The sequence below is a fragment of the Rhizopus delemar genome, genomic scaffold (genome assembly GCF_000149305.1).
Source record: "Rhizopus delemar RA 99-880 supercont3.5 genomic scaffold, whole genome shotgun sequence".
NCBI classification, from domain to species: Eukaryota; Fungi; Mucoromycota; class Mucoromycetes; order Mucorales; family Rhizopodaceae; genus Rhizopus; species Rhizopus delemar.
Genome location: NW_027137831.1, coordinates 1,734,257 through 1,752,191, shown reverse-complemented (window position 1 = coordinate 1,752,191; position 17,935 = coordinate 1,734,257). Strand labels below are relative to the sequence as shown.

Here is a 17,935-nt window from a genome sequence, read left to right as displayed (position 1 = left end):
GGAATATTTTATGATGGAAAAGATGCATTGATCAGCATTTTGTTGTAAATACTTCTGAAATAAACACGTATTTATAATGCGATTTACATATTATCTTCACCTTTGAACTACAATTTTGCGAAGTCCATTTTCAGTATCCGGTGAGAATGGTGAAACTATTTTGCATGAATTAAGGGTGACTGCTCGAACAGGAAAGATTTTTTCCCGTTCGCAATGTTTATTAAACTCTTTTATTTTTAACTTTATTCGTTATGCTTGATACTTTGTTAACGAGATTAAAGGAAGAGATTGCTCTAGATGGCCCTTCAGGTTTTATTCTTTAATTAATATAATTATCCAAGTTGATAGCTAATATATACTGTAGGATCGAGTATATATTCGTTATGGGATTATGTTTATAAAATTTCAATTGACATTGCAAAAGAAACGAATACGACTATAACACCTAATGTTGATGACACATACAAGTCCTTTCTTTGGAACTATATTAAATTAGATCAAGAGTTGGCATTTTTTGAGAATATCGAGTGTGAAATACAACAGCAAGAAGAAACAACAACAGAAGTGCCAGAGAATACTGCAGCATCCAAACAATCTAAACGTAAAGCACCGGCAAAGAATAAACCCAAAAAGAAGACTAGAAAGGCAAAAGACATTGATTCAGAAGACGAATATGAAATTTATGACAGTGAGGAAGAAAATGAATCAGATGATAGTGAAGAAGAAGAGGAAAATGGCAACTCAAAGCCTGAAAATACGATACATTTTGTAATTATTAAATCACAATCTTATGTATACAGTAAAAACTGATTTCAATATAAAACAGGATAAAAAGCAAGATTTGAAGCTCATTGATAATGCTCGAGAAATGAATTATAACGATATATCAGCCTATGGATCCTCCTTATATGTAGTAGCAACAACCAAACTTCAAAATGAACAACTCTATATTGGTGTGCCGGTAATAAAAGAATAATGATTGCATGAGTAAAGTTTCTTACACTTTGAAAAAATAGCCAGGAACGACGTTATCATCCAATTTGATTGTTATTTTAAAACAAGTTGTTCGATCTAGACATAAGGGGATTTATCAAGCAGATGTGTCAAAGAACTATGGTATTGATGGACGCTCAGCTGGCCATATTTGTAAATCTCTAGAGGAAAGAGGGTGTATTATTCGAAAAAGCGTTTCACTCAAGGGTGCACGTACCAACCTTTGTATACATGTGAGATTTGCTTCACAGGATAAAACGGTAGATATGAGCAAAGCTACTGAGGATCGTGCATTTTATAATGTAAATGCAAACAACGAAGCATTTACCCAAAAACAACTCCGTGATGCTATGATTGAATTAATCAAAGATGCCCCAGGGCATGCAATTCTTGCAAAGGATGCTTTAGAAGCATTAGTAAGAAAAAAAAGATTATACTTTATTTTTTATTTAATATTTTAAAAAGGGATTTAATCATGATTCAAAATCTGTAAAGAGCTGGTTTAATCGTTCGTTGGACGAACTTTGTTTGAAGGGCTACTTTAAAAAATCTGATGTTAAACTAGATAATAAAGGCAGGTACTACAGATGTATTCATCTTTTGAAGTTGCCTGAAGGTAAGGCCGCAATTTTTTGCTTACTGTATATATTCTCATCCTCTCCTAATTGACAAGCCTTTATATAGAATATGAATCTAAGCAAGTTGAAGCAATCATAGAAGATATTGTATATCCAATCCATATCAAAAGTACCAAAAAAGATATTCCACTTCTGCACATCTTACACGATGTACCTATCGAGCAACAATTATATCAAGTAATAGAAGCCGCTGGCACCCAAGGAGTAATCTCTAAAGAGATCTCTTTTGCTTTAAACTTGGATGAACATCGACTATTATACAAATTGTTGGAGAGGATGCTGGAGAATAATGAACAACAAAATGGCCATTACACTATTCGTCGACACTTTGAATTTGAAGGACGTTCAAGACGATATAGATACTTTACTTATAATTCATATATCAAAGTATATGAGAATAAGGAACCTACTTATTTTTCTTTACCTGAAATCCCTGTTGATATCTCAGAATGCGTAGAAATAAATCCACTAGAAAAGCTATCATTAGATAAAAAGAAAAGAGGATCAAAGAAGAAGCCTGTAAAACTACGCGAGTCAACAAAAAGTAAAAAAATGGCACAAAAGGAGCAAGAAAAGAAGCAGGTAGCTGTGGAATTACACCAACCATCTGAAATGACAAGTATTTCGGAGGTAACTTATGGTTTAGAGCCCGTAGAGATGGAAATATCACATATGGATGACGAGTCCGTGCCAATAGAGAATCAACAAACAGAAAGAATCAGAGAGGGACAGCAAGATATGCCAACAGTCGCTGCAAATACAGCAAAGAAACAACGACAAATGGGTATCAAGGACTTTTTTGGTGCATCCAAGAAGAGAAAAGAAACTATGCCTGCCAATCCTCCTCCAGAAACCAAAAAGGCGAAAACACAAACAGAAGATGACATGGATGAAGTATCATCAGATTCGTCTCTTGGAGAAATGTCTCCTGTTATCGTTATATCCAAGTCTCCCATTTTGAAGGAAAGGTCACTTTTATCAAAATCAACGAGTACGACTCCTTTTAGCAATCCTTTGACTCCATCTAAATCTAGCGAACAAGTTAAAAAGCCTAAGCGCTCAACAGCAGTGGTAGAATTGCCAACAGTTAATGGCAATTCTCTTAAAACATTCACACACTCAAAAGCAGGAGTAAACAAATATATGGAGCATCGTATTAATATTCTTCGAGAATTTTTGGCGGAGAAACCACTGATTGAAATTAACAAACAGTTCAAGGATGAATGTCAAAAAAAATTACAAGAAATTTCTGGTAACTCTAATCATACTCTTGATTTAAAAACTCTTCAACGAGGTATCAACACTCTTGTTCAAAGAGGTGAAATAGAAGCTGAAACTGTGCAATGTAAATTATTAAACGGCACCATTTTTGACAAAAAAATTATTATAAGAAAAGACGTCAAAAAGGATGGAGCTGAATATAAAGCATTTATAGAACATCTCCAAGATCGCCACACATTACAAAGAGTGGGAAATCCGAGCCCTCATTATGAACGTATCTCGATTCCCGTAGAGAGATTAGATCAACGATTGGCTCGTATGAAAGAATCTTTACAAAAACTTGTTGGTCAAGGAGAAACTGGAAAGGCAGCTGCACTCAAAAAGCAGATTGAGAAACTTAGCGATAATTATGAAAAATGCAGATCAAAGGATGACAAGTTTAAATCAAACAATTGGATGATTACTGCTATTCAGTACGGTTGGATCTTTGCACGTATGGTTCGTACACGCTTATTACACGAATTCTTATTTGATCTTTTGCTTCGGGCAGACGCTTTAAATGGTGGGATTGATAAGGAAGAAAATACCATAACATCTGCATGTATTGTGTCCAACATGTCTCTTGAATTAGTTTGTCAAGTTATTGGAATCATTAACCCAAACGATTCCATCGAGGAATATTTTAGAACCACAAAAGATTTGTCAATCAAGTTTTCTGAATTACCTGCTGATATAAGATCAAGTATATTTTTAAAGGAGAGTCGCTTTAGAAGAAAGCTTAGAAACCTATTGGTCACTTTAGAATATCTAGGCCTTCTCACTCGACGTCATAACAAGCTGGATGAAGACAACCCCTATATTGATACAAGGAACAGCGCCGCATTAGCCTCGCAATACGTTGTTCATAAGCATGTTCAGATTCGTGACATGCGAACAGTAGATTATCCTATTTATCGAGACTTTACTCTTGAATCAAAGTCGGATGTCCTTGATTATTGGAATAGTCTTGAGTATCTTTACAGAACACCAACCGATATCACTAAATACCAATTAGCCCCACGCCCTAAGAATCCAATTGAAAGTGAAATTTACTCCATCTTACTTAATCCAAAGAGCTGGAATATGCCTGGCATTTACAGCAAACCTCAAAGAAGAATTCTCAATTCTTATATTGACAAATCGAATCATAGTACTCCTCTTGATAATGATCGTGTTATTCAAGAGATTGCTATGGACATTAACTGCCCTATTTTTATGGTGCGCAACTATTATAAAAAGATGGAGGAAGCGTTTAATAAGAAAAATGAAATTAAGAAGAAAAGGCGGCTCCAATCAGCCCTGCTCTCTAAACGAACACGAGGTTCTGGAACTAAAGTGGATATGTTGGACGGTCGTCGTGTGCTTCGTCTCGATTCTAGAAACTTGTTTAAAAGGACTAAACTGGGGCCCAAGACAATCAGCAACAAATTTATATCAGATAAGAATGCAAGCAAAGCCAGCAATGAAAATAAAGCAGCTTTTATGGATGATTTGTCTCACCTTCCTGTCGTTCTAAATGAAGTTGACAGTGCCATCATTAATACCAGAGTAAGCAAGCGATTTACGTGGGAGCAAGAGGAAGAAGAACTCTTGACATATTCTGCTGCTATTCTTAAATATAGAGGTAGAAAGAGTCGTTTTAGATGGGCAGCTATCACTCAGGTCATCAATCGGTCTCAAGAAAACTGCCGGCGTCGATACAGTAATCTTTTAAAAGTTTTTGGATACGAAGAAAAGCTAGCAAAACTTATTGCTATGTGGGAGACGATATATAAAAAGGGTATTATGAATGGCGAAATTACAGATCCCAATCCATATGAAATGGTTGATTTTGATTTATTGGGACATCTGGCTTATTTTATAGAAAAAATGAAGACTCATGGCAGAGAGTAAAGAAAGAAAAGAAATCAATTATTTTATTTACGTTTTATTTTTGATAGGCTTGAAAGCAAAGATGATCTCCCAAAATCAACTGATGAAGTTTTCGCTCACTTTAATGTCGTTCAGACTGGCAAAGCTAGAGACTTCTATTTTGAAGACGGTTTCCACAAGTTTAAAACTATGACAGCCAAAATGACAATATTAAAAAAGGAAGCTTTATGTACACGCCGATGTAGAGATACAGAACTGGATGTACCGCCTTTTGTTTTGAAGGAAGATATCAACAAAGTAGTTAGACAAAAATACAACTATCGCTCTGTTGCCTTGGTAAAATACAATATATGGAATTGCATTTAGTATAATAATTAACAAAACCATAGATGAGTTTACTGACACCTTCAGAAAGATTCAATCCATATTATGTGTTTTTAATCATTCGAAGATTCCCAGAGAGCATTGTTGAAGATGCTATTCGCATGTTGGTCGATTCTAAAACACTAATCAAAGCCCCTAAATATGATCGTGTAATCCCAGGAACACGAAACGCGCTTTCTTCTAAATTTACGACAGAATTAGCCGGCGGATTACCGCAAGACTTATATACGCAAGCAAAGGAATACGATAAATTTTTGAATGAACAAAATGAACAGATTCTTCTACAAGGTGAATTTATTAGTAGTGGTATGATGGCATGCATGCTTAGCTTAGCATCACAAGGAATGGTAAAGTTTTAATAGAAAAGCTCAACCAAAACTAAACTTTCTTCATTTTTACTTGTAGCTTTCTGTTGAATTAAATGAAAAAAACATGTTCTTAGAAAAGGCAGTAATGCCTATTAAACGAGTCCGAATGATGTGTAAGGAGATATATGGACTAGCAAAGATCTTTATATTTATAACATAAATATGTGTAGGCGCTGAATCTGTTCAATTTGACATTAAACACGGAAAAACTTTAGAACAAATAGACAGTACAACTACTCCTTTGGTTTCCGACTCTGTTCCAATTGGCCAGTTATCAGTCGAGTCATTTGAGATTTTATTTGATACTTTGTTAGCTAGTACAGATAAACCTGAACTGTTGAAGAATGTAGTCGAGAAACTCAAAAAGAGCACGGAATCAGGGCTGGTACCACATGAATTGAAAGAAGCATTGGATATACAATGTACAGATGAAGATATATACAATGCTTTGCATACTTTAATGAACTGTTCGCCGCCTTTACTATACCGAGTTGGGCATTTATCCGTTCGTTATGTTTTGGCTCCATTTATGAATGAATGGCTTATTGATACAAAAGTAGCCACTTCAGAAGCTGAAATTGTAAAAATGGAAGAGGAATATGTCAACAAGAACAATGTTGTTGTACCAGAAAAGAAAAGATTCATTTTGCCAGCTTTATGGACTGATATTAACGGATGTACTACACCTGCTCTTGTTGAAAGTTTTTGTAAAGCCCTTGCGGACATCGTTTTGAGAATGCCTGGTATCACTATATCTGGTATTGAAAGGCATCACAAGTCTTCATTAACAAAAAAAGAAGTACATGATATTATGGAAATATTAATCAAGCAAAGAGTGATCAGAGGTGTCAAAGTTATTTTGGACAAATATGAGAAGCCCTCTGTATTTTCCAAGACCCGAACCATGCGTTGTACTCAAAAGATGTTCACCATTGCTGCTTTTACACAAACTTGTTATTGGGTTAATGATGATTATTATCGTAAATTGAATTAAAACAGTATATTTATTGCAACGATAACAAAGAAAATAACGAACATCATTTAAAACTTTATTTTTCAAAAAATGTACAAAAATTAATGTTTTTATTTTTTTTCTTTTATATATACAAGCAGACTTTCAGTTTAATCAATAACTATAAGACCATTGAAACTTTCATGGTAAACGGCCTTTTTAGCAAATGACAATGGATCGTCCTCTTTTTTGTTTGATTTTGCATTTCTTTCTTTATCCTCTTCGTCTTTTTCATCTTCTTCATCCTGGTCTTTCTCTTCTTCAATATCAACATCGCCATCCAAGAAAGTTTTGACCATACTTGCAGAGAATCCAGAGAGCAAAGATGTCTTTTCTTGATGTTTTGTAACTGGAGCATTCAAATTTTTACCGTTACACGTATCCTGTTTGCTAAGATTCCACCAGACAATTTCAGGCAGCTCATAACCAGCTTCATCATACTGTTGCTTAATAAAATCAAAGGTAGTTTCAAACTTGTTCTTTCTTCTGGTACCGCCGTCGAACTCCATATCGGTAAAGATAAACAAACGCTTCACCATGTCTTCTTGCTTTAAATTGAATTTAATAGCCATGGGTAACAAAACATCAGTAAAGACAGCTCTTAGGTTTGTATTGTAACCAGCACCGATGTCCATGACTTTTTCGACTTGATCACTAAAGGGAAGTGAGGTATCTATCTTGACGAGCTCAGGTCGAGCAGAGAATGTGATAAGACCACCATTGAAAGGAGGCTTAGCCAAGTTGGCGATTATCAGAGAAAGGCCAATAGCAGCATAGTAAGGACAATCCTTCTTTGGAACATCAAAGCCCGAAAGCATAGATCCAGAAACATCACATATCGCGATGCATTCGCCAAGATCAATCTTTTTGTTATTACTTTTAGTAACATCGAGTTGAGATGTTTCGCGTAGACCTTGTATCAAAGTATTCCATTGACCATTGACTAAGTTCTTTTCAGCTTCGGCAAGTCGAGTGATAGCACCAGGGACCTTTTGAACAATCTTTTCTACACTCTTTGGTACGTCAAGTTTTGCAGCGCGATAAACAAGGTCGTTGGGAGCAAGGGTTTCGCCACTAACTTGCTTTGTACCTTTAGCAACTTCATCCAAATAGTCCATTAAAGCTTCTGGATCATGAGAAAAGAAACGAGGCATGCTTTTCTCAAAGCAGACAGCAGGAATGTGGCCAAAGTCTACTTTTCCCCACTTGCCTTCAGCCATATAGTGTTCAGTCAAGTCCATTGCCTTACGAAGTGGTACAAGATACTGCTTACGATAAAGATCTCTGACCTTGTTTAGATAATGCTCACGAGACTCTTCGCTCTGCTGGTAACTCTCTGGAGGGAACAAGGCTTCTGCAATGGATGTGGCCAAAAATGTGTGCTTGTCATGAGAATTACACAGAGAAGGTGCCCACTTGGCGGCCATACTGAGGTTAAAGCCCAACGCGTGTCTTCCGCTCAAGGTACCTTGCTCGAGAGCAATCTTGTTCTTTTGCAACTGATTCATGTCCTTCTTAAGCTGATCAGCAAACAGCTTGGCGATAGTGAAATGTAATGCACGATAAGTCTTGTTACTCTCCAATAAACTTACGACTCGTTCATTTCGTTCCTTACAAATCTTCATGCGATTTTCCTTGGCAGTGATCTTGTTGGTAGCATTGAGCTCGCTGCATTTTCTAATTGCTGCCTGACGATCGTCCTGTGCCTCCGTCTCTGGCATTTCCTTTCGTAACAAGTAGCGATCCTTGCGAGCACGACGTGTGGTAGCCTTAGCTCTCTTGTCTCTCTTTAATCGGGGCCAATGCAAGGCTTTATATTCATCCTTCACAGGACCATCGAGTTCGCCTTGAGCAGCAATCGTCAAAAGAGTACAAAGATCCTTCCAATAACCATGCGTCTTGAAGTCTCGTCTTTCCAACAATTCCATTTCTTCCTCCTTATCCGTTACTTCCCATCCATCATTTTCAGCTTCAACCTTCTTCTTTGCCTCTTTCAATTTGGCTTTAAGAGCAGCATTAGTGCGAATAGTTCCATCCACCAAGACGTGAAGGTTAGCTAAAGCAGTACGAGGATGATACTGGAGCAACCAACAAAAGCCATCACAAAAGGGACTAATGGCGCTTTTACCACGATGAATAGACCGAGTATAAAAGAGGATGTGTAAAGTGAGGTCAGGATCCATGGCCCAAGCCTTTTCGTAGAGAGACCTTTTGTTCCCCATACCAGACACACGGTTGTTGGCGTAATACAAGTCCAGACAGGGATCATTGGTAGAGGCGTTGGTAGCAGCACCATTGTGCGTAAGAGAAAGATTGGCAATACCCTCAAAAGCTTCCATAAAAGGGTGGCTTGGTGCTTCTTCCTCTTCTTGTCCTTTCATCTTGACTTGTAAGGAGCGGATGTCACAATCCCGGCCTTTGAGCTCAGCAACTAGTTCATCCAATAAATCCTTATTATGAAGTTCTACAAAGTAAGGAAGAGCAGCAGGATAATCAGCAAAAGAAGGCATAATAAAAAAAAAAAAAAAAAAAAATATGAGGATGTAAAAAAAAAAGAAAATATTCTTTCTGGGCGTTTTTAATCCTTGTTAGCTCCACAGCCACGGCGGTCTTGAGTACAAATATGTTAAACTGCGGAACAAACAAGCTGCGGTACAAACAAACTGCGGTACTAAAATGTAGTGTAACATGACAGATATTTATTTCATAATTTTGATTTAACTATAGTAGTGAAAGCTGACTCATTTTGTTTAATAAAGTCCATGGCTCTCTAAATATGTAGTTTAGATTAAAGACTTAATTTTTACTGATAAATGTACGCATACCTCTCTACCGCCCATCTTTTCAAATACTTCTTCTAATCTTTGTGCTAATAAAAGATCTCCTTTTACCTTGATTCTTCCTGTCATATAAGCCTTTATACCGGTCAATCTACACGACAGTCTGTCAGAAAAAGTGTATTACGCAACATTTGATTTACCCCCCAGTGATAAAGGTAATTAGATCATAATCATCCAATTGAACTTGAACTGTACGAACCTTTCCCTTCATTTCTTTGCGGGCTTTCTCTTCACTTGAAGTAATCACAGGCGATATTTCATTCCCTATAAAACGGTATAAATAAAAGCTAAAAAGTTAAATATCAAACTTTACCCTGGAATAAAAGATACCTTATATATATAATATAAATGAGTAAAGCATGAGATAAAATAAACAATAAATAAATAAACAGGAAACGTACCACTTCGCCCTGGCCTTTTTATTTTTTGTGACAGTGACAATAAAGAAGCCTTTAATATTGGGCCAAAGGCTTTTATCTTCTTTTAATTGTCGTTCCAATTCAGGAAGTAAAAGGCTTGATGCAAGTTCTGGTCGAGACATTGCTTTATTTTTGAAATATAAAGAACAAAAAAAAAGTAGCGTGCTTTTATACCATTGGATAGTACACAAAAAGCGTGTGAATACCATATTTGTTTCATTTCATTTGTTACAAGCAGCATGCATTCATTTCCAACTAAACAGTGAAAGACTTTGTTTATAAGATCACTCATACATACGTAGAATCACATTTTTTTTTCTTTGCCTGCATATAATCAAGCTCAATACCCTATTTGTTTTATTATGTGATTGCATAAAGACAAATACTCTAAAAATGGCACAAGTGTCATTTTGTAAGATCAAAATTTATTATAATAAAAAAAAAGAGGAGGGGATGGTAAAATCACAATGGATCTATATAAATAATCTGATTCTATTATAATCTTGAGAAGGCTGCATCTTTCTTTGCAAATACTTTTCCTTGATGAACAAAAGGTTTAATATTTTCTTCATAACCTTCAACAACCAGTGTATGGTTCAAAGGCTCTGCTTCTGCCATCTTTGTCATGGCTTCATAGACACAGCCATCATAACGACCCAAAGCAGAGTGAAGATAATAATCAGGTAAGGCAAAGGCATCGACAAGAGCCACTGCATCAGGACGTACAACATCTAGCAGTGAGATCACTTGTTCCTTCAACATGGCACACTGTTCGGAGGATATATAACCAGAAAGCAAGAATTCGGAAAGTTCCTTTTCCATGGTGTGAAGTGCAAAGAGAGCAGCCAAAGTCTTTAAAATCTTGTTGATTGGCTTGTGTTCGGATTGAGTAAGTGTAGCATCATTTTGGAGAGTGACGATAAAGTTGCGGACAAGAATGAATTGACAGTGAGCTCTAGAGATGCGACTGATCTCGACCAACATCGAGTTCCAACTGCGACCTTCTCGATCAATTTTTTCAGCGACCTTGGCGATACCGTAAGCGGCACGGAATCCAAAGGCGGAGAGAATCAATTCAGGGTTTAAAAAGTCACTGGGCTTTGTGGCAGGGCATTTAGCTGTGGGATTTTGAAGGTACTGGGTCAAATATGAAATTGTGTGATTGTATTCTGAAGGTTCAGCCTTTCCTGCAACCACATTACGGAATGTCTTGAGTAAGTAACGTGCAGTTTGCTGAGTCAAAATATAATTATCGCCTTCCCACTATATAAATCCTTTTAGTCTTTTTATGTATAATATATAATCTTGTCTTACAGTAACATTAGGAAGATAATCTTGATAAAACTGGCCTAAGCCAGAAAACATACTATATCCATGACCGCCACAAGCCCGTCTGCAGTCTTCGATAGATTCAATAGCCATAGTTGTCGTCAAACTCTTGAGACCTGAAGAACTGGCATGAAGATCAGCCAAAAGATTAAAGTTGCCTTTTTGCATTGCCTTTTGGTTAAGATCATATAAACGCAACATTTCTCTTCCGGTAAAGAAACAAGCATAGGCAGAGGCAACGATGGGTAACAGACGATATTGTTGCATGGTATAATCTAAAACGGGTGTTTCAATCACTTTGTTGTCCCACTTTTTAGGTGATGCAGCATCAACGAATTGTTGACGAATAGTTGAATAACGAATTGCGATGGTTGTAGCCTTAGCAAGAGCATATCTTACACCTAAATATATATAAGTAATCAAGACATACATAAATGCATCTCCTTTTTACCCATAACAATATTAGCACGAACGTAAACCATGGTACCATAAGAAAGCTTAGCATTTGGAGGCTTGCTGTAAACACCAGTGCCTGGCTGTACTTGTGAATACTTGGCCAAGAAGGAAATATGTGGTATGCGGTAATGATCAAACATGATAAATCCATTATCAACAGAATTGAAACCAAACTTAGGTCCAATGTCACCTACAGTTACCCCCTTGAGAGGTGTGTGGTCTTCAAAACTACGAATCTGAACACAGAAAGGATGGGGACCCAAATCCTTGCCGTCAGTGATCAAACGGGCCATGACAATAGCATGATTAGCAGCTTTACCAAGGCCACCAATCCACCATTTGGAGGAAGTCAAGGTAGGTGAGTGAAGTTCAAATTCGTTTGTTTCAGGAATATAAGTTGCAGTGGTCTCGATCCCTTGGACGTTTGAACCGTGTCCTAACTTTAAATAGCGTAAGTAACTTTCTCCTTTTTTCTTTCTATTTTACTCATCTTTACCTCAGTTTGAGCATAACAACCAATGATTTGATGCTTTAGTGCAGGTTCGAGGAACAATTTCTTTTGTTCATCAGTTGTTTGACTTTGCAAAGTAGGAATAAACATACCATAATGAAGTGAAAACTATCAATGCTTGTTACACGGAGCTGTCAAAAAAAGACTGATTAAAAAAAAAACTTACAGGTGTGGATTGATCGAAAAGGAAGTTTGCAATTTGAAGCTCTTGTTCATCCCAATTTTGTTCTCTACATAATAATCAATTAATGTCTATTTCTTTTTGATTTTTAGTCATTCTTTACCTAGCAATTTCAATCATACGTCTATCTTTCCATAAACTGGTCTTGATCTTATCAGCACGGCTTTGATAATATCGATTGGTCTTATCAAAAGCAGGTTCATTTTCAATGACTCTCAGTACCTTGTACATCTTGTCAAGCCATTCTTCAGTGTACATGAATTTAGATAATGACTTGACGTCAAAGCTTGTTTTTGCTCTTTCAGCTTCTAAAAGTGCTTCACCACCAGGTCCTCTTGGCTTTAAATCAGGAAACTTGGTTGCTATGTTATTATTAAATGTAGACATGTTTTGTAAAGTAGCAGAAGAAGAGAGGTGATAAAGGAGTAAGAAATCAATTTAAGACTTATTTTTTGAAAAAATCATGACAAATTTAAATTGCCGAGTGGGAATGAGCTTTAGTCAAAGGCTTTTTTATTCATCCTATAAGTTGAATGACCGATAAACAAGTAAAGTTGAATAGATTTACAGTCACTTTAAAGTAAAGTCGTAACTTTAAAATTTGATAGTGTTAATTAATGACATGATAAAATAAAGCTCATTGTATTTTATATGATGAGGAAAAATAGATTAACATGTAATATAATGCATGTGATTCTTTCGTTTTAACAGCCAATGAGTTTACCCTTTAAAAAACCATTACATAATTCAATAAAGAGTCCGATGCCTAAAAGTTTGAAATAAGGTTACACAAATCCCAAGAAATAGATACCTAAAATTAGATGGTTGAAATTTTCTATTGGACAATCTGAGATTCAAAATGGACATACTGACTTTCTATGGATGATTTCAGTGGATATCGTTAGAAAACATTGCAGCACCTACCTCGACTCATGCCAGCAACTCGAGTTCCGTACAATAAACCTCGACCCTTTCTTACTCCTCAGCATTTTGAAGATGTTTTGTTCGAATTCACCACAAAACGTAAAGCTATCACCTATCAAAAATGTCACCAAGCCACGACATTCTATCGCAAGGGAAATAGCTTCCTGAACCCAACTCAACCACTTTTCAAGTGTGTTGACTGCAGACATGTGGTAACGGCCTACGACATGCAACAACTGTTTTTCAGCCAGGCTCCTGCAACTACCGACGAAAATCGCGACTTCCATATCATCTCCGTCTCTGAAACCCAAACTCAAACCGACATTCACGTCAATAGTAGTCTGGCCCTGCAAGAACTCTACCAGATGTTACAAACCTTACCTTCTCAACTCGCTCACGCTCGTCGAGAGATCAGCAATTTGAGCCAACAACTCCAAGAACAATCTGAGTCTCACCAACACCACCCAGCCAACAACGACGCTATGGACTTTCCAATAAGCGATTTTAGTACTCAAACTTAAAGCCATTGGAATCAACCTGAATGCAGAGCTCAACTTTCCCAATCTTCTAAACAAGCCCCACAAAAGAAAAGAATCTAACGCCAAGAAGCAGCAGCTCGCTTTTTCCAAAAGCCCTTCACTGATCCAAGGTTTCAAGTACCTTTATGTACTTACAAAAGCTCGTATTCCTGCAGATAAATTTGGATCAATCTTCAGCTGTGTGGGCATCAACAATGCTTAAATTCTAGGCATCTATTATCCTTCTAGAACTGTAGCTGCACTCCTAGTCCACAATGCCTTTGTGCACGAAATCACTAATCCTCTGAAGCAACGAGGAGTTGTCCTCGATTCTGAATTCAACCCACGCGATGGGTAAATTCTCAAGGATCCTAAATTCGATGAACACGCCCCTGAACAACGCAATTAAATTGAAATAATTCTTCAAAAACGCCGCTTTGAAAAGGCATTGACCCATATTCGTGAACATACCAAGTATGCCGTTGCTATATTCTTTTACTAGCAACAACGGATCTCCAAATATGCTCCCAATCTCATACTTTCTGCCCGTACTTCTAACCTTGCAGATATCTTTACTCGAAATCCCCGGTTGCCGAAGCATCAGCTGCAATGCTTACTCCTGCCGAAGCTGATAAATTATTGACCTTCAAATTCGAAGGGGATGGTAACCTTACTCTTCCTAGCACTCAAACCTCTCCTATGGTACTTTAATGAGGGGTAACCTTACGATCTCATTACTCAACTCCACAGACTTATCCAAGAAAGCTATCTCTTCCATCCTAAAATTGACTGAATCTTCCTCCTTGTTATTCCTCACTGAAGCCTGGCTTCTCTCTCCTAATAAATATCTTATTACTTGGCGACAATTTCATACCTTCGGTGTGCCTGTCAATTCTTACAATGCCCACCGTGGTTAACTTGGCTATCTTGGTTCATTCTGATTTCAAGCTGCCAGTTCATCATATACACCATGAACATCCTCTCTTGGCTAAGTATACCATCTCTGTTGTAATCAATGGTAAAATGCTCATCCTCTGTCTGAAATACTAACACTACTACCTATAGATTCTCCTAACACCTCTGCTCCTATCTTCTGTGAGGCTTTAATGCTTGTATCGGCTCTCATTCAGGTGATTCCCGGTTCAATCCTAGAAGCTACCTATTTTAGAATTGGAAGCAAGACAATGATCTTATTCTATGAAAACAATAGCCAACATGGACAATCGGCTTACTTTTCTTATCAAGGTAACAGTATTATTAATTACTTCCTCAGTAATACGGACCTACTAACTTCTGAACTACAAATTCGGGATAATCTCTCACTGAATTCCAGTCACAAATTCATGAATTATTGCTTCAACCCTTTGAATTCTTTATTGTATGTTTATATGCATCTGGCTGCATGATTTCATTCTTTTCTCGTTTTAGCTGTATACTTGGTTACAGACATCTACCATAATGGAAAAATTTAAAAAATCATATTTCTTAACCTCTTTTGACGACAAGGTAAAAGAAAAATTGTATCTTGAAAGTATTTTTTTTGTAAAAGGAGGATTTTAATGAGAAGCCGCATACGTATACCATCGTAAGCGTTAAATAAATTATAAGCAGGTTTTTTTTTTCGTTTTTTATTTTTGTTTGTAATCCGTGCGAAGTTTGATAATGGCAACAAAACCTGAGGTAGAGAACTGAGCAGAAAACGTATTGATTAGCTTTTTAGTGAACAAATGTTTTCTTTGTGAATCTTGAAGATTTGCCTAGTGACTCTTGCTATTACTTCCTGATGCCAAAATTGATGATCTTCAAAAATAAATTTCCAATGAAGTTGCCATAGAGAGAATAGTACACAAGCTATGATATTGGAGTATGTCATAGTCTTAAAGGTAAAGTTATGCCATAGCTGTCTTAAATTTCAGGGATCTGATTACATACTTTCAGTCTTGGATGACAGAAAAACATTACAGGTGGACAATTACGCGCTATCTTCAAAGATTGTTGATTCAAGATTCATCTATCGATAGGCGCAGTGCCTCAATTTACTTGCTTAATGATACGAAAGTCGTCAAAGATCATGTTGCTGGCACTATTGCTGAGACAATGGTAAGCAATATGCATTCATAGCCTAAGGTAAATAATCTTTTTTTACTTTAAGATATTTTATTATTCTACCATATCTTACAAAAAGTAACAAAGAAAAAAGCTTTTCAGCCTTTCTTTAATAACTATAGTGAACGACTTGCGAAGAGTTCTCTTGAGTATGACACGCAAAAGGTATAATCTATTTTATATTGTTTAACAATTAAAAAACTTTATATCTAACATACTTATAGTCTCAATTTCGAATCTTGTTAGCAAAACAAATAGTAAATGAAGAAAAAGACAATGCAAAAAAACGACAAATGGTTTATGAAGATGTTGATGAAAGCTCAAGTAGTGTTCCCACTACGCAAAAGAAAATCAGATGAATTAATTTTGACGATACCGATGAGAAAGTAAAAGAAGAGAAAGAAGAAATTCTAAATGAGTGGAAGTGGTTCCTTGATTGTTTAAAGAACACACAACGTTTATTGCAATTCGAGTAAAAAGAACTGCATGTAGGCCATATACATGCAACTTAGTTTGGTTTATACTCAGTCTTGAGAGACATGGAGTCATCTGATGCGGAAAAATGGTACGGCACAGAGACTGTCTACCATCTGAATTATATTGTAATAATGGTTCCTTTTTGGACGAAACGCAAAACAACTCCAGCATGGATTATTAAAGAAATAATGATAGTCGCAGAAATATGAAATGTCAAAAAAAATTATATACATCAACCATTCAGCCAAAGGATAAAAAATCAGTCAAGTTCCTTTATATATTTATACTTAACTCAAGAAGCAGGCTAACTTTACTTATAAAATGTCCCTGATCTCTTTCTTTTCTTTTATATAATTTTATTAAGAAACATTGTATTGATCTTACATATAAGATCTGGTGGCCACTATTTAGCAAGCATCCGCCTAAATTCTATATTAAACAACAATTGACAAGGCAATCTTAATCTTGAAATCAAGCTTTACAAGCAAAGTTTACCCAATTAACGCATAAACCTACAAGACATCAACAAATTAACAATATATTAAATTGAAAAAACTATCCCGTACATTGGTATGCAAAAGCTTAAGCCTTTGTTTTATCAATTACGTAGTGGATATAGCTGATGCAGTAAGTAATTGAATACTATAATTTAAAAAAAAAAGTCTATAAGTGAAAACTAATCCCAGTATATTAGGAATCATATGAAAATATGAAGCAAAAAATTGAAGAGTTACGCGCGGTTGTGACTGGCGCAAAAGAAGAAAGAACAGTGATCATCAATATTTGTACTATATTGTAAGTGTGAATAAGGATACAAAAGGTGCATAATTTTCTTGATAAAATATTTAAAATATAAATTAGTTATGAGTACATATATGGCAGTAACTTAGAAGAAGCTATCAAAGATTCAGAATCCACTTACCGTTGCAATATATTTGATGAATGCCTGAAGATATGTGCTAAATAAATATATGAAAGGAAAATTAATGTCAGTTTCATTCCTGGAGAAATTGAACTGAAAGCAATGACATTCCAGTTAAAAGAAGGGGGATTAGTTGACAGAAGATATAAGTATAATGCAGATGGGATTATTTCTACGAATAGCCATACATTAGAAATATTGCTAGCTGAAGTATCCAATGGATATGGCAGTAACGATCAAAATAAGATTAGTTTTGATCATAACAAAGCAATGTTTGGAATGTTAGCAATGATCAAAACGATTGCTCAAAAATACGAACAAGCACAGCTAAGTACATTCAAGAAATTGAAGGTGCACTTTTTGCACGGTTTTGGTAGGCGCTCCTACTTGTCACTACAATCATTATTTATCAAAAAGCTTTTATTGTTAGGCCAAGGGGTAAGACATTGGAGTCTGTCTATGCAGATATCTAATGTTTTTTTAATGATCAAAGAACAACGGGTAGAAGTACCTGTTAGGTTTGATGAAAAGGACCTTAAATTGATATCGTTTATAGAGTTCTATAAAACTGTTGCTGTAAGCCCTTTAATAATATAATAAAAAGAAAAACCAAAAAAAAAGATAACTAATAGGATCCTATCTTTTTGTACAGGCCGCTTGTGAAGAAACAGCGAGGATAATTGATCAATTAAAAAAAGAGCATAAGATAGTGTTACGTTCTTCAA

The 17,935-nt window shown here is 36.2% G+C and overlaps 6 protein-coding genes across 6 annotated transcripts; 3 read left to right on the top strand and 3 right to left on the bottom strand.

The window, feature by feature from the left end:
* Positions 1-251: 251 nt before the first annotated feature.
* RO3G_07436 (uncharacterized protein) lies at positions 252-6,303 on the top strand (the record flags this gene model as incomplete). Its single annotated transcript, XM_067662026.1, has 11 exons — positions 252-309; positions 365-768; positions 827-961; positions 1,017-1,409; positions 1,459-1,609; positions 1,678-4,780; positions 4,832-5,099; positions 5,153-5,494; positions 5,553-5,628; positions 5,686-6,222; positions 6,284-6,303. 11 exons carry the CDS (start codon positions 252-254, stop codon positions 6,301-6,303), a joined length of 5,487 nt encoding a protein of 1,828 aa, XP_067518127.1.
* Positions 6,304-6,637: 334 nt separating this feature from the next.
* On the bottom strand, positions 6,638-9,037 carry RO3G_07435 (uncharacterized protein; the record flags this gene model as incomplete). The annotated part of the gene is made up of 1 exon (XM_067662025.1): positions 6,638-9,037. One exon carries the CDS (start codon positions 9,035-9,037, stop codon positions 6,638-6,640), a length of 2,400 nt encoding a protein of 799 aa, XP_067518126.1.
* Positions 9,038-9,624: 587 nt separating this feature from the next.
* Positions 9,625-9,908, bottom strand: RO3G_07434 (uncharacterized protein; the record flags this gene model as incomplete). The annotated part of the gene is made up of 2 exons (XM_067662024.1): positions 9,625-9,631; positions 9,769-9,908. 2 exons carry the CDS (start codon positions 9,906-9,908, stop codon positions 9,625-9,627), a joined length of 147 nt encoding a protein of 48 aa, XP_067518125.1.
* Positions 9,909-10,281: 373 nt separating this feature from the next.
* Positions 10,282-12,650, bottom strand: RO3G_07433 (uncharacterized protein; the record flags this gene model as incomplete). Its single annotated transcript, XM_067662023.1, has 6 exons — positions 10,282-11,049; positions 11,101-11,516; positions 11,567-12,011; positions 12,068-12,190; positions 12,249-12,312; positions 12,367-12,650. The coding sequence occupies 6 exons, from the start codon at positions 12,648-12,650 to the stop codon at positions 10,282-10,284; spliced, it is 2,100 nt and encodes a 699-aa protein (XP_067518124.1).
* A 764-nt stretch (positions 12,651-13,414) lies between these two features.
* On the top strand, positions 13,415-13,708 carry RO3G_07432 (uncharacterized protein; the record flags this gene model as incomplete). Its single annotated transcript, XM_067662022.1, has 1 exon — positions 13,415-13,708. The coding sequence occupies one exon, from the start codon at positions 13,415-13,417 to the stop codon at positions 13,706-13,708; it is 294 nt and encodes a 97-aa protein (XP_067518123.1).
* An 897-nt stretch (positions 13,709-14,605) lies between these two features.
* RO3G_07431 (uncharacterized protein) lies at positions 14,606-15,177 on the top strand (the record flags this gene model as incomplete). Its single annotated transcript, XM_067662021.1, has 3 exons — positions 14,606-14,723; positions 14,771-14,950; positions 15,134-15,177. 3 exons carry the CDS (start codon positions 14,606-14,608, stop codon positions 15,175-15,177), a joined length of 342 nt encoding a protein of 113 aa, XP_067518122.1.
* Positions 15,178-17,935: the final 2,758 nt, after the last annotated feature.